Source organism: Nymphaea colorata, chromosome 2 (assembly GCF_008831285.2).
Source record: "Nymphaea colorata isolate Beijing-Zhang1983 chromosome 2, ASM883128v2, whole genome shotgun sequence".
NCBI classification, from domain to species: Eukaryota; Viridiplantae; Streptophyta; class Magnoliopsida; order Nymphaeales; family Nymphaeaceae; genus Nymphaea; species Nymphaea colorata.
The window spans coordinates 9,988,520-10,003,870 of NC_045139.1; the positions used below are offsets into that span (position 1 = coordinate 9,988,520).

At 40.7% G+C, this 15,351-nt stretch overlaps 3 protein-coding genes across 4 annotated transcripts; all 3 read left to right on the forward strand.

Annotated features, from left to right (window-relative positions):
* Window positions 1-415: 415 nt before the first annotated feature.
* On the forward strand, window positions 416-1,513 carry LOC116248702 (nudix hydrolase 1). Its single transcript, XM_031621638.2, has 2 exons — window positions 416-743; window positions 964-1,513. Exons 1-2 carry the CDS (start codon window positions 608-610, stop codon window positions 1,266-1,268), a joined length of 441 nt encoding a protein of 146 aa, XP_031477498.1. The 5' UTR covers window positions 416-607; the 3' UTR covers window positions 1,269-1,513.
* A 2,747-nt stretch (window positions 1,514-4,260) lies between these two features.
* LOC116249068 (peptidyl-prolyl cis-trans isomerase FKBP62-like) lies at window positions 4,261-8,949 on the forward strand. Of its 2 annotated transcripts, none has more exons than XM_031622183.2 (14): window positions 4,261-4,431; window positions 4,594-4,788; window positions 4,948-5,034; window positions 5,847-6,107; window positions 6,189-6,266; window positions 6,381-6,461; window positions 6,874-7,068; window positions 7,204-7,290; window positions 7,400-7,572; window positions 7,657-7,779; window positions 7,886-8,032; window positions 8,150-8,277; window positions 8,384-8,504; window positions 8,616-8,949. In XM_031622183.2, exons 2-14 carry the CDS (start codon window positions 4,605-4,607, stop codon window positions 8,667-8,669), a joined length of 1,719 nt encoding a protein of 572 aa, XP_031478043.1. In that variant the 5' UTR covers window positions 4,261-4,431; window positions 4,594-4,604; the 3' UTR covers window positions 8,670-8,949. The 2 variants fall into 2 exon arrangements, with proteins under 2 accessions (XP_031478043.1, XP_031478044.1); XM_031622184.2 differs by having other exon boundaries at window positions 4,337-4,491.
* Window positions 8,950-11,057: 2,108 nt separating this feature from the next.
* On the forward strand, window positions 11,058-13,885 carry LOC116246696 (40S ribosomal protein S8). The gene is made up of 5 exons (XM_031618518.2): window positions 11,058-11,173; window positions 11,269-11,341; window positions 11,441-11,771; window positions 13,350-13,519; window positions 13,598-13,885. Exons 1-5 carry the CDS (start codon window positions 11,170-11,172, stop codon window positions 13,680-13,682), a joined length of 663 nt encoding a protein of 220 aa, XP_031474378.1. The 5' UTR covers window positions 11,058-11,169; the 3' UTR covers window positions 13,683-13,885.
* Window positions 13,886-15,351: the final 1,466 nt, after the last annotated feature.

The following is a 15,351-nucleotide window of genomic DNA, read 5'->3' on the forward strand; positions in this document are numbered from 1 at the left end:
CTTGCTCTTTGATTGATAGAGTTTTGTGCGCATCTTATGCTTTTCCAAACCCAAGAAGCTTTATTATTGGATTTACTAGTTCAGACGCAACTCTACCTTAAGTACTTTGCCCACATTAGACCTGACCACTTTTTGTGGGAAAATTATTTACTACATTTGTAAGAAACGCCATAGCAGCTCTCTTGGTTCTAATAGGTTTCTCATTTTAGCACCTCCTTCCACAATGGGTCTGCAAATTTGCTTTACTGCTGGCAAATGAAGCTTCCTGGTCTCTGATATACCCAGCCAGAGGAACTAAGCACTTCCTTTTACTATTTTCTACACTATTATATATATATATATATATAAAATAGGTGCCGCATTTGTTTCATCTCATTCCCGTTTTTAATATTGTTACCCAGATGGCATTCCTTTAAAGTCCACAGTCAAAAAGCAGGATCCCCCATGAGGGGGTCCGTCTCTTTACCTGCCTTGCTTGAAGAGAAAGTAACATGTCCGTCATAAGCGCGCAGCCAGCGTATGATCCTCTCCCCTTCTCGAGCTCAGAAACCGGTCGCCGGAATCTGTCGAGGTCGCTGGAATATTCTTGAGCTGTAAAGGTAGGAAAATGGAGGGACGTTTAGTGCCCAGAGTGGCTGTGGCAGTGTTCGTGGTTCGCGACGGGGAACAGGTCCTCCTCGGGAGGCGGCTCTCCTCCATCGGTGATTCCAGTTTCGCTCTTCCCGGCGGTCATCTCGAGTTCGGTAAAACTACGGCCCTCTCCCCCACTTCTGCTTCTTCTTCTTCGTCTGGTTGACAAGAGTTTCTCGGTTTGGCTTGTGTTATTTCATACCATAATCCATTTAAAACAGTATCTTCCGTCTCCCCCTTCACAGCGCTCGACCACGCAGAGATTTTTCTCCTTATTCATGTGTTTTTTATAAAGCCGCAGTTTCAAGATATATTATTTGTGCGTGTGGGCAGGTGAGAGTTGGGAGGAATGTGCAGCAAGAGAGGTGAAGGAAGAAACGGGGTTAGACATCCACAGGGTGGAGTTCCTGAAGGTGACTAACAACGTGCTCCGGGACGAAGTCAGGCCTGCACACTATGTGACCATACTGATGCGAGCAGTTCTGGTGGATGAAGCGCAGTCAACACCCCAAAATCTGGAGCCGGAGAAGTGTGAAGGTTGGGATTGGTACAAGTGGAGTGATCTACCAAAGCCCCTCTTCGGACCCCTGGCTCTTCAAGTTCAGAGCGGCTTTAGCCCTTTCTTATGTCACTCTTGATAGCAACAGCTTTCCTCTTATTTTCCTGTCCTTTTTGAAGGTGGTGTGCTCCTTTATTTGTAAAAATGGTAAAAGAAAAAATGGAAACAGTAGGAAATAACGAGAATGGAAAACGATGAGCAAGCTAGTCTTGCACTTACCACAGAATATTGTGTCCTTGGTTCCTCCTGTTTTCTCTTTCTGTGTTGCTCCTTTTAGGCTTTGACCGCATGGATTATATAAGTTGTCTACCTCATCTTTTTTCATTAGCATTTCGTTTATTATGTCTTTCATTAACAGCACATGGTTGTGTTTAAGGAATCTCCACAGTTACATTTTCAGGTCATCTGCATGTTCTTTCAAATAGTGCCAAATGAATGGTTGGTAGGAGGAGCCAACTTTTCAGATATTGCGCATAAAACTATAAAAGAACATGAAAACATTGAGGAAAGATGAAAGAATCGAACTTGACTGAGAAGCGAATTCTTGTTCAACAAGGAAAGATGTTTGCACAAATGAAAAATGTGAGTCCTCACGTGCCTCCAGCTTCTCCATTTCTGGGAACTAAAATTTCGGTCAGGCTTTTGCTTTTCCAGAAATTTCTGGTCACTAAATCAGGAACTCATCACTTTATGAGGGACCAACACCTCCCCCACCTAACAATGCACAATGCATTTACGTCTTAGAAACGGATACCTTAATCCACAATCGAATGGTAGTCAAATGTTGTGGAATTCTGAATATGTTATATCTTCTTGAAGGTGGAAGCAGATGCATAATTGAGTACAAACAAAAACAGATCTCTTGATGCAGCGATTTGGCAGAAGCAGAAATAAAAATATGAGTGATCGTGACAAGAACATAATAGTATGTATAATCACTACAATCACGTATGGTGCAAGAGCTAAAAACTTTTTTCTATGGGTCACTAAATATATAGTTTACAAATTTTCAATTGACAATAGGGCAGTGACCATGGTCACATGGGTCTGCTTCATATAACTGAACCCTGGTCCGGAAACCCCACGTATCTCTGCCCGTTTGTGGGTGGTATCATATTGATATTTTAACACAAGAAAGATCGGAACATGAATAGGATACAGGGCCAATCAGCTTCAACCATGCTAAAGCAGGAAGAGATGCAAGAAAAATAAAACTGAAAAAAAAAAGATAACTAGAGAAATGATTAAATTTAATATTTGTTAACATTCCAATTATAGCTTCCCTGGCTTTGATTTAATCACATGAATCTGGATTTACCTTGTTTAAGTTACATATTATGAATCTCATACATGGATCGTTACATTCAAAATCAGATCTAGGGTACAAATAGAACAAAATAACCCAGACAAGATCGATACTAAGGTCTAAACTCTAAATCAACTGATCAGTCGCCCTGGGATCCAATATGCATCAAGTCTGGATTTGTGCTGCTTCCACTCTGCATCGTGTGAGCGGAGGTAGAACAAGAACTGCTTATAATTGCAAAGCTCAATCGAAGAATAACTGAATAAGATATTCATGACCTTCTTTCTCTTTCGTACCCAGCACACATTTCCAATAGGCAAATGGTGCCAAAAGGTCGAAAACTTCGAAGGAAGACTTAACCCCTTTATCCTAACAAAAACCATCGGTCAAAAGAATCTTCCTCTTTCCAACTCCAATATGAAATAAGAATTTCTTGTGCTTTTTAAGGGGAGGGCGCCTATTGAAGGCAATGGAAGTTAAGACTAGGAAATTGCAATTAAGACTGCAAAACATCTTTCCCAGTGGTTTTTTGCATAGCTTGTCATACCAGTGATTGGTAGAAGACCAGTTTATTGTTCTTGTTAATACAACCAAAGTTCAATTTCTAATAAAACAATGCAAGCAATATATATATATATATATATATATATATATATATATATATATATATATGTGTGTGTGTGTGTGTGTGTGTGTGTGTGTTAGAACTGTAAGACACCACTTCTGAGGCTATGCTAGCTTCTCTAGCAGAGGAATTTGCCCCTCTAGTCAGTATAGAGACAAACTGAGCAATTGGGTGCTCTCCAAGAACAATGATATGTTTCCTAAATGGGGAGTAAGTGCAAAATTTGCAATCGCTGTTGAAAACCTTTTTGCTTCAGCAGTTGGAACAGAAAATGGAATTTGCTTGTCAGCTCCAAAAATTGGTTGCATTTCATAGTAAAGGGCGTGCTCAATTAGGTAACATATTAGGCAAATCACAAAGCTTCTCAAACGATCGATTTTAATTAAAATTATAATAAGCCTGCATTTCTTGCTACCAAAAACGACGATGGGCATGAAAATAGAGTATAGAACAATGTTAGAAAATATTGGTGTTAAATAAGGGCAATTGTCTCTGTTATCCAATTAAACAAAAAGCTTAAGTCTTGCAAAAATCCCTTATGCTAAAGGGGCAGGGCGTGGTTTACTATGTATGAAGCTTTCTTTAGTTTATACTTTTAGCTGCAACCGGGTATGATATTTCATGTAAAAGATTTTGATAAGGTCTTGACCCGATCCTGGCGAGCAAATGGTTCACTGAATCCGGTTCTGATTCATCCCATTTAGTAGGATCCGATCCGCTGTCACCCTTACCTTCATCCATGATCTCCTTGGCTGATAATGATAAACTCAACCGCTGTTTTTCACACAAATTGCATGTTAAAGCAGAGAGGAAGCCATTGCTACCAACTAAAGTTTACTAAACAGAGTTACTGGTTATGATTCACCAAACCAAGATCTACTGTTGGTACATCCACTGTAGAAACATTTCCTTTGCCTGCAGAAGGTTTAACTTTATTTGAGATTCGTTTTTAACTCATCTATTTCAAAGTTGTTACCTGCAGATAGCTTTTTTTTCTCTATAGCTTAATTTCCGTTGCAGGTTTAGAAATGTCCTATTTTGGAGTAAAGGCTTAAATCGGGTTCGTGGGCTGCCGTGAAAAGGTCAGCATCTCGAATGGTCCTGACCCTTCTCTCTCTCCCTCTCTCTGAGGTCTTTAGAAGTCTCTAGAAACCCCAAATCCCTAGCATATAAGATGCTTCTCGCCTCCCCTTTTCCACTGTGACAGATTAATCGAGAGCGAAGAGAGGGAAACGAATAGGGCCAATCCTCACACTGCTATCACAGTTCCTCGCGTTCCATCCTCTGCGTATCCATCCGATTCTCTTCAAGGTTTTCTTTTTCACAGGCACACACACACACACTGTCTCTCTCTCGCTGCGTGTGTGGGTGGTGGGTTTTTGTTTTTCCTTCTGGTTTCTTGATGTAATCGTATTTTCGTGATTGCTATTGGTATGTGACGTTTCTTGGTTGGATGGTTTGTTGGGTTTTTAGAGGTGAGAGAAATGGACGAGGATTTCGAGCTGCCTGACGCTGGGGAGGAGATGAACGAGGACTTCGAGCTTCCAGATGACAACCCCATTTTGAAGGTTGGGGAGGAGAAAGAGATCGGAAAGCAGGGCCTCAAGAAGAAGCTTGTCAAAGATGGAGAGGGATGGGAAAGACCAGAGAATGGCGATGAGGTCGAAGGTACATTTCTACCCGTATACCACCTTTATCACCAACTTGTATGTTTATAGGAATGACGGAGCGGCTTTCATGGCAGTTTCTGTTTCATGTTTCTCTCTGTATTCTGACTTCTGTAGCTCTGATGACTGACGTTTGTACTGCGGAACTTCTTTTTCTTAGTGCACTACACCGGAACTCTCTTGGATGGAACGCAGTTCGATTCAAGCCGCGATCGGGGCATCCCATTCAAGTTCAAGCTTGGTCAAGGTGAGTCCTGTAGTTAAGTGATTTCCGGTCTTCGATATATGGTAGGCTGGTAGCGTCTTTGTCCTGTGTTCTTGGTATTTGATATGTGGTGCCACCTCTGTATTATGTTGTTGGCGTCTTATTTGGTTACGATTCTCTTGTCAGTTAAAAAGGGATTGTTTACAACTTCATACATCTCGAATCAAATGTGTCGATTCTTCTTTTATTATTAAGTGTGATTTTTTTTTTAATTTTTTTTCCCGAGATCCATTCTTCTTACTGAGATTTGTTCTGAGATGTACCATGTGTATAGGAATGTTTAGGCTGTTGATATCCATATAATTGCGATTTCTTGATTCTCTGCTTAGTTTTGCGTTGATTTTTGGGTGTGCTGTGATGGGTTCACGATGGTGATGGTAGCTAGCAGGACATGTTGATCTCCTGGAACTAATGGAGGTTTCCCGATATTCTTGATTTATATGTCTTTTATTGCTTCTTTGACTTCGAGTTACTATTCCTATTCTGGAAATGGGAAGCCAATGACTTCATGAATGGTACAAAATTTTTGGCTCGGAAGCATGCTTCTCTTAATCAGGGACATGGATAACTCCTATTTGATTGCTTACATTTAAATGAAGCATGTTTAGGTTTTTGCGTTCTTTAGTTTTGTTTTTGTCCTCATTTTTTTTTCGGTTCGTATGCATAGTATGGATTTTTGTGCCGTGTTTTGATCATACCTACTTTTTTGGCGGCTTCTCCTTTTGTTACGTTTATGAACCTTTTGAATATTTTTAACTGGGAGCTGACTTGATGTGTTGTGGGTCCTGTTACAGGCCAAGTGATTAAAGGATGGGATATTGGTATCAAGACCATGAAGAAAGGTGAAAATTCGATTTTCACCATCCCTGCTGAGCTTGCCTATGGAGAATCCGGCTCGCCTCCAACTATCCCTCCGAATGCCACACTCAAATTTGATGTTGAGCTGCTCTCCTGGACTAGCGTGAAAGACATTTGCAAGGATGGTGGTATCTTCAAAAAAATCCTAAAGGAAGGAGAGAAATGGGAGAATCCAAAAGATGCCGATGAAGTATTTGGTAAGTGTGTGGTTTGTGCAGTCCTGAAATACTTAATTTCATCTGTTCTTAATCATTAACCATACTGCGGTGCTTTTGCAGTAAAATATGAAGCGAAACTTGAAGATGGAACTGTGGTGTCAAAATCCGTTGAGGGAGTTGAATTTGCCGTTAAAGACGGTCAGTGCAATTTTCCCCGTTGATTGATTGCCCACCGTCCCTATAATTGTGGAAGAAAATGTTTCTTTTGTGTATTTATTGTTTGACATCGGCAACGTCTGCTTTTGGATCCAGGTTACTTCTGTCCTGCATTGTCCAAATCTGTGAAGACCATGAAAAAGGGCGAGAAGGTTCTGCTGACTGTTAAGCCTCAATGTAAGATTTTTTTACTTTTTGTGGTCAAGTAAAGTTTCCTAGTACACCAAGCTGATTTTTGGGTCTGCTGTGATGGGTTCATTATGTGGGAATGTTCTCTAGTCTATTTCTGCTGTTGCTTTTGTCTTCTTTTGGTGTCCGACAGTGCTTTTAGAGAGTCTTTGGCTTTTTCTTTGCCTCACTTTGCTGCAAGTGCAGCTTGGTAGGTCGTATGTTGTTGCATTTAATTGCAACATAGGTGATGTTCAAGTCTAAGAGCCGACTACTTTGCCTCGTTTGACACATGGGCAAATGTTTAGCTATGGATTTATGGGGATATAGTGCAAGAAACTGTTCTAACTAGTCCTGTTTCTGTCCATATGATGGCGGTAATGCTTAGTTGCTTAGTTAAAAATGCTTTCTCCACTTTCAGATGCTTTTGGAGAGAAAGGAAGGCCTGCTGCTGGTGAAGAGGGTGCAGTTCCTCCTAGTGCAACTCTGCACATTGAGCTTGAACTGGTTTCATGGAAGACGGTAACAGAAGTTACTGATGACAAGAAGGTGCTGAAAAAGATTCTCATGGAAGGTGAAGGTTATGAACGTCCAAATGAAGGAGCAGTAGTCAAAGGTATATCCCAACCTTCAAAAGCATGTCTGCTTGTTGTGGCATATACTTGTTTTTTACATTTTCTGGTTCAAGGTTTCTTTTTTGCCCTTCAGTTGGCTAGTGCTAATGGTGCTTCATTTGCTGATTAATATACAGTCAAGCTGACGGGAAAGCTGGCTGATGGTACTGTGTTTCTGAAGAAAGGACACGAGGATGAACCGTTTGAGTTCATGACTGGTGAAGGTAAAATAGTTCTAAATGTTTTTGAGATTGAACAGAGAATGCTTGAGTTTTGTTTATCATCATGTTGTACTACGACTTATAACTGATGTGAAACCCATGAATATTGCAGAACAAGTGATCGAAGGTCTAGACAGAGCTGTCATGACCATGAAGAAGGGTGAGGTTGGACTTGTAACAATTTCTCCTGAATATGCGTTTGGTTCTGAATCAAAGGAGGAGCTAGCAACTGTGCCTGCCAATTCCACTGTATATTATGAAGTGGAGCTCGTGTCCTTTGTCAAGGTTGGTAGAATTTTCTAATGTCCCATTTCATGAGATGCTTTTGGTAATTGTCAGGATGGTTGATTCCTTGTTTCACATTCTCAGGAAAAAGAGTCGTGGGATATGAACACACAAGAAAAAATTGAAGCTGCTGGACAGAAGAAAGAAGAGGGCAATGCATTGTTTAAGCAGGGCAAATACCTGAGGGCATCCAAGAAATACGAAAAGGTATGGTCTTCCATCTGTATTTTTGTTCTGATTTCCCTACCCTGTTCCAGAGAAAGCTTTGCCATCTATATGTTTGGTACCTGTCCATAATGATTAATTTCTGCAGGCGCACAAATATATTGAGTATGATACTTCATTCAGCGAGGAAGAGAAGAAGCAATCCAAGGTCCTGAAAATATCGTGCAATCTCAATAATGCAGCATGCAAGCTCAAGTTGAAAGATTATAAGCAAGCTGAGAAACTATGCACCAAGGTTGGTTTGGCATGATTTTTGTTTGTAGGTTGTTGTCTTCATGCAATTCAGATCTTTAGTAGTGGTTTGTAAAGCATATATTACTGTTCGGATGTTAAACATGATGAGATGTTATAGGTCTTGGAGCTTGAGAGCACGAATGTAAAGGCTTTGTATCGGAGGGCTCAAGCTTACATAAATTTGGCAGATCTTGACCTGGCCGAAATTGACATCAAGAAAGCTCTGGAGATAGATCCTGATAATAGGTAAAGAATGACTTCCGTGTGTTCGCGATCTCTTTGGTCGGGGTATTGAAGTTTATGCTGTTGTTTTCCCGTTATGGTAATCTTGAGTTACGGTGTTCTGATATAGGGATGTGAAGCTGGAATATAGAACCCTCAAGGAAAAGATGAGGGAATACAACAAGAAAGAAGCCAAGTTTTACGGCAACATGTTCGCAAGGATGAGCAAACTTCAGGAAACTGAGGCGAAGGTATGGACAATCTGTTATTGATTTGTGCGCCCATGCACTTGTGCATGTCCGAAATCTGTGCTTGCCGTCACGTCACTCTTGCTGATTGCCTTTTTGGTGACTTTGTTGCAGAAATCTGGAAAGGAACAGACAGAACCCATGAGTGTTGACACGCCTTCAGCATAACCAAATTGGAGGTGACCAAGTCTGCTCGCTGTGGAGGTTGATCTGTTTCCAGTTCTAGCGTGTTCCAGTTTTCTGTCCTGAGTCCTATTTTGGGAATTGGCGTGTGACCATTATGTGTTTGGGATAGTGGTCATGTAAAAGTTCAGCCGAAAATAATCTCAGATGATCCGTTACGTGAAATGGTTTCAATTCCAAGTCTGCTTAGTCCGTGACATGATGCTAAATGATGGCTCCTTTCAGCGTTATAGATTGACATATTGCGCTAGTTATTTTCTTTGTACCCATCTCTTTTTTTTCACTGCTTCTTTGGTGGTCTTCTCCTGGAGTATGAATGAATGTCTGATGGATGCCTTGGAGGCCGGCACGATTTCAATCGTGTAACAACCGCTTTCGAAGTTGCTGGTAAATGTGAAAGGTGGTTAACCGTAACAGGAAATGAATCAGCTTCAGTCCGTTTTTGCTGATTTATTCTAGGGTTTATGAGTCTTTTGCTTGGCAGCTCAAGAACATGAAGCTAAAGTACTTTTTTTTGGTTCCATAAGTGAGTGGTATACCTCGATGAACAATTCGACCTTCGAATGCCTTCTTTCGTGGTGTTCTCGAGGGGCGATACGCATTTTAATTCGTGAACGCCACCTGTTGTGCCTCTCGAAATGAAGTCTATGGCGCTTCGCTAAAACCATGATTGCCTTCCTCGCAACCCTGGTCCGTCCCCAACAAAATTGTGACAGCGTCTTTGAGAAAACCCCCAAAATAAGGCATTTGGTCGTCTAAGTCATTGCTCTTGGTTACCTGTCAGTTTCTCCGACTTGAAGGATGTAGGGAGTGATATGGTTGGTTGCAGGGTGCATAATTTGGTTCAGAAGCACCAATCCATCTCGTCCATTCGTATCTGAATCATATGGAACGCGAGCTTACAAATCTTTTCGGACTCTTGAGATCTAACTCTAAGCCATTTAGCCAATCTGCTGCCAGGGATCTGGGGTCTTTACGCATTCTGCTCTTTCTTTGGCATCACCAGCTCACTGCCTGTGGTGGTATAGGACCCATTTAACCGCAGATGATTTCTCTGAACTTTCAGCAGGCAAGTTTGCGCTTATCACTGTTCTATGCAGTAATAAACTGCAGAGAATCGGACGGAAATTGTACACATTTCCACCAGTAATTTCTTGCTGCAGCAGCTGGCAGCTACTTTAGTCGCTTCGAGGGCATGAGTTCCCGAGAGGTTTCTATTGAAGAAAAATGTTACTTGATCTAGTGAATCAAACAGTGAATAGACTCCTAGTTAGTGAGGTGGAAGGAGCTGGGTCGTTGCTTGATGATGAGAGCAGGCCTCAACGACCAATAAGCCTTAACACAAATAGAAAGACCAGCAATGTAATGGCAGAGTTATAACTTGATCCAATAAAACATTTTTCATATTCAAAATTTGACATTCTGAAATACGTCTCACACATGGAATTCTCTTGCTTGACGTGACGTAAAAGCCATGTTCAATGTTTCTCTTGTCATTCCCTACAAACAATGCTTTAAATGAGGTGAATCTCATGAGGTTGGATCATATAAACGGTAAAACTAAAGCAAATTGGGCCTGGTTTTTCTTTATATACAAACTTAACTTTCTGAAAGTGTGTCATGCTTTAAACATTTTAAGAAGACATTCTGCTTGACATTCGAATTCATAAATACTTGAAAAGTTAACGTCTGTCACTCTTGAATCCGATTATGAGAATGGATTGATTGATGCCAAATTTTGATAACACTAGTGTCAGTGGCTGAGCCAGAAATTTTAATTAAGGGTACTTTAACATTTGTATATAAAAAAAAGTGAACATTAATGAAGTTTTTATGTGCAAATAAAGCCAATCCATGGGCGGGTGTGGGCGATTGCCCATGGCAGGCACAATGTAGCTTCAGTGCATAGTAAACCACCCCAAGAATCCCGGCCTGATTATTTTAAGAAAATAATAACTGATTATGAAAATGATAATTAAATTCTATAGGTTGATTATTTTCAAATCCAACACATGGATCATGTATAGAAGGTCGAATCAAATAGAAGTCCTTGTTGGTAAAGCTTTTATAGGCTAATCTGAGCTTTTATTTCTTAAAAACTGAAAAATGTCATATGGTGTTCTGAAAATCTCGGTGATCAAATGAGAAATCTCAGCTATAACTACCAATATTTGAACTACTTAAAAGATAAAAATAACTTTCATTTAGTACATCTACTTGGTTACGACTCAATGGATCCCATGATCATGATCATGCATGTTCATATCCGATCAGACCCGATTCTACGGGGCAGTGGTATTTTTGCGATTTCGCGAACAAACCAGACCCTTTGTAAGGCTCACAAAAATGAACTCCAAAACCCTAATCTTCTGTCCGCCTGTCCCTTCTTCTCTTTGTTTTTTTTTTTATCAGAGAGAGTCTTTGGGAGGAGCAAGCCGGGGAGCAAGGGGGGTGAGGGAGAGAAGAGAGAGAGAGCTTCGTCAAGATGGGTAAGAAAAACTCTTGGTGTACAATCTCTCGCTCTGTCTCTCCGTGGCTGTTTACTGACCTATCTCCTACTATGCGGTATGCATCTTTTCTGCAGGTATCTCTCGGGACTCTATGCACAAGAGGCGCGCCACGGGAGGGAAGAAGAAGGCTTGGAGGAAGAAGAGAAAGTAGATGATTTCCCTTTTCTCTCTGTCCATTGAATGGATCTCATTCGTGTGAAAGGGTTTTCTGACAATTGATGTTGAATTTTTGGGTTTCTTCGTTAGGTATGAGCTCGGACGGCAGCCGGCGATGACGAAGCTTTCGAGCAATAAGACGGTGAGGAGGGTTAGGGTGCGAGGCGGGAACGTGAAGTGGAGGGCTCTGCGTCTCGATTCCGGAAACTACTCTTGGGGCAGCGAGGCGATCACTCGCAAGACACGTATACTCGAAGTTGTTTACAACGCGTCGAACAACGAGCTCGTGAGGACGCAGACGCTTGTGAAGAGCGCAATCGTGCAGGTCGATGCGGCGCCGTTCAAGCAGTGGTACCTCCAGCACTATGGCATCGATATCGGCCGCAAGAAGAAGGCAGCCGCCACCAAGAAAGAAGGAGAGGTGGAATTTTGTTTTTCCGATTTCCCCTTAATTGATTCGTTTATTTCCGTAGATTTAGTTGTATTTTTTGTGTGTTTTGCTTATTGATATTTCTCTTCATCCTGCGGTCTGTAAGTATTGTAGCAATTGGTGGTTTGTTGACAATGCTTCTTCGATAAGCTGGCGAATGGCTTCCAATTCAACCGACCTTTTGATCTTCTTTCACCCTATTTAATGGCGCAGACTTTTTTGTGCATTTTGTCTTCGAGTATTTGAGAAACACGTTGACTGATCCTACTTGATTAATCAAATTGTGTATCATCTTTCTAGATAGCTGTGATTTTTCTCAATGATCCTTCACATTTTTCCTGAATTGCCAAGCTAATCCGTCATTTGTGCTGAAGCATTAGGTCTTGATAGTTGTCAAGATGCTGGAACTGTTTTAGCGTGGAAAAAACATATGTTTGGAACGTGTGATCAATTTATAAGACGGGTTTCACCCTGCCTTAGGTCAGACAAGAAACAAAGTATGGTTTTGTCTATTGAACCTCTAATTATTGACGTGGTTCCTATTTATTCACTTGTGCTCCTTGGAAATGGTCGGGTACTTGGGTTTTTTTTTTTTTTTCATTTTGATCACATTCAGGCATGAAGAAAATAAAAGGTCATTTAGAAACATAGCAGACGAAACATACAATTTGTTTTGTAAATTGTGAATAAATTGTGGCATATTTTGTGGTATTATCAGTTCATGATTGAGGTCCGTCTAATACATAAAGGTTTGTTAGGACCTTTGATCATGTTGTATCCTTGTGCTCATTATGATAGTAGTGGTGTGTTTTGATCCGTGGTCCATAGTATATGGTCTTTCTTGGTTTGGCTTATATACTAGTTCGAGCTATCCATTTTGTGGACATAAGATTATGCAAACTAGCATCACCTAATTTGACAAATTTCTTGTATTTATAATGAAATGATATTGTTAAAAACTTCATTATGTGGCTTCTAATTTCTGAAAGGATATTATTTTTGAATGCGTGAAATTTGGATGAAATTGAACTAGGGTGTCTATGGTGCTCTCAATAGTTTTGTCCAATCAGAAATTGTCTACGGCTGTATGTAACCTCTTGTTGTTTATGAAAAACTTTTATAAAGCTCCATCTATGCGGCCTATTGTCTCCATGATTCTCTTTGTATGGGCGCCATGCCTTGCCCAAGATTAATTCAGTATTAGTTCTAGAGGATTATCTGATATCTATCATCAATCCCTACCAGTTCCTCAATGTTGCCGATTTTGTCTGTAAAAAGTAAGTGTAAGTGGCTTTTGGCTATAAACAGACATAGATGCTTGGAGTTACCGCTTCATTATGCATACCTTATCACATTACCATGGCTGCTGGAACGTTGCCTGCCAATGGATGGGGCACTTTCATGTTATTTCTTGCCTGTCATTGCCAAAAGTTTCTTGCATAAGTTTGCGTCACAAACATGATATCTCTACTCGAGATCTTTCCCAGTATGCCTTTTTTGAGAGTTTGATATTCGATGGAGCAGCTGAAAGTTCTTCATATGACTTGTTGCCTTTTTTGATATGCGCAGGATGCTGACGGGGCAACACAGGAGACTAAGAAAAGCAACCATCTTCTGAGAAAAATCACGAAGCGTCAGGAGGGGCACAAACTTGATCCTCATATTGAGGAGCAGTTCAGCTCAGGCAGATTAATGGCTTGCATTTCATCTCGACCTGGTCAATGTGGACGAGCTGATGGGTGAGTGATTTTGTTAATCATTGGATGATTATTTGTCTCCGTTCTCCTGTTATTAATTATGTGGGCTTTCAATGACAGATACATACTTGAGGGTAAGGAGCTAGAATTTTACATGAAGAAGATTCAGAGGAAGAAGGGCAAAGGTGGAGCTGGTGCTGCTTGAGCAACTTCATAGTTTTGAATTTTGCTCCCCTCCCAAGCTTTTTGTTCCTCAGTAGCTAAATGCTATGTTCACAATGGCAATTTTAATATTTTTGTTTTGTCCTTCTGATGATAAACGTTGAGGACTTGTGGCAGATTAGATTGGTTTCTTTCTGTGAACAGTTTCCTGCACGATTGGTTAAAAGTTGGATATGTTTCTACTCATAGTACGTCTATTCGCTCTTTGGCTTTTGCCTTAACTTTTCCTTTCGGACTGCTGGTTCTGTGGTCGAATTTGATGAAATTTATCGTTGCATGCTAGTGTTTATCTGTTGAAACTTGTATTGAATTATGGGTTTAATGAAAATATAGCATTGCCAACTCCATCTGCAATGCAGAGTAATTGGCAGTTCAGTGCTTATAGACACTAAACCACTACTCCTCATCGCCTATAGCACCATTCATGGGAACGGAGGGTTGAGTCCGGGCCTCATATTTATAATGTCATATTGCAAGGAATGATACTCTGACTTCCCAAGACTATATCAGGTGTTGAATTTGGAAGGCACTAACCATTTTATTGTAAGAGATGCACCTAAAGGGATTGACATCGTCGCCTCTTTCGCCTTAAAAAGGTCTGGAGTCCAACGCCCAAGCCATTTGGCGGACGTTGTTCTTGACTGCAGCTGCTGAATATTGTGCAATAGGGTTCACCGTATGTAACATATTCCATTTCCACTTTTACAACGAACATAGCTATCATTTTTTTTGTAATTTAGAAAAGCAAAAGGAAGATTTGTGTTTACGTGGGGAGAGAAGGGGAGTGGCAGACTCTTTCGACTCCCATATCATTAGAAGCTTCCAGCAAGCTCAATCAACGTTATAGCTGAGGTTGAGCTTGGGGCTTATGAATGGACAAGAGATTGAGAGGGAATATGAATCAGCCGACCCAGGGTGGAGATATTTTTGAACTCCAGTTTGTCATTTTGGAATTCCATTTCCAATAAAATCCCAGTCGGCATTGGCATTTTTTCCACCTAATTTGACATCAAAGGATCGTTGCATGACTTTTGTGGCAAAATAGCATAAATGTTTGAGGTATGTGAATTCACTCCCCGTAAAGTAAATGCTGAAACTAGTGAGACACGTGAATTCATTGCTCCTAAAGTAAATGTTGAAGCTAATTCTTCAGCTACTGCTATGTCAAGTGCTTAATATTCTGCTGCGTCTACGATAGAGAGTGAAACAGTATTGTAGTATTACTCGCATGCACTGCATAAAATGAAATTACTGCAAAGAAAAAGCTCCTACACTAGTAATCAATTATTGTAGCTTGTTTATTTCTAGCTAGACCTGACTGATGTACAGGAAACTTGGCTTATAGAGCCGATAAGATCCTAGGCAGTAACATGCTTTAGAGGTCAGTTTGAAATTGGATCTGTTACCTTGGAAATTGACAATATCCCCAAACCAAATCTGGATCAGTACATCGGATGGAAACCCTTGTAAATAGAATCGTTGAGACATGGATCCTTTCATAAATCTTAAGGTCCGGTTTACATATCCGCGATGAACTGCGATGCGCCTACTCTTATAAAGGCGAAGCTCATGCACAACAAATTATTTTAATACTCGTTCCATGTTCGTATAGACACAGTTCGATCTTTAAGAGACATCCCATCTTCAAATGG

Coding starts and splice junctions, on each gene's coding strand:
- LOC116248702 (XM_031621638.2), top strand. CDS start 608: ATGGAGGGACGTTTAGTGCCCAGAGTGGCTGTGGCAGTGTTCGTGGTT. Junction 744..963: donor CGGCGGTCATCTCGAGTTCG/GTAAAACTACGG, acceptor GCGTGTGGGCAG/GTGAGAGTTGGGAGGAATGT.
- LOC116249068 (XM_031622183.2), top strand. CDS start 4,605: ATGGACGAGGATTTCGAGCTGCCTGACGCTGGGGAGGAGATGAACGAG. Junction 4,789..4,947: donor GAATGGCGATGAGGTCGAAG/GTACATTTCTAC, acceptor TCTTTTTCTTAG/TGCACTACACCGGAACTCTC. Junction 6,462..6,873: donor GCTGACTGTTAAGCCTCAAT/GTAAGATTTTTT, acceptor CTCCACTTTCAG/ATGCTTTTGGAGAGAAAGGA.
- LOC116246696 (XM_031618518.2), top strand. Junction 11,772..13,349: donor CCACCAAGAAAGAAGGAGAG/GTGGAATTTTGT, acceptor TGATATGCGCAG/GATGCTGACGGGGCAACACA. Junction 13,520..13,597: donor CAATGTGGACGAGCTGATGG/GTGAGTGATTTT, acceptor TTTCAATGACAG/ATACATACTTGAGGGTAAGG.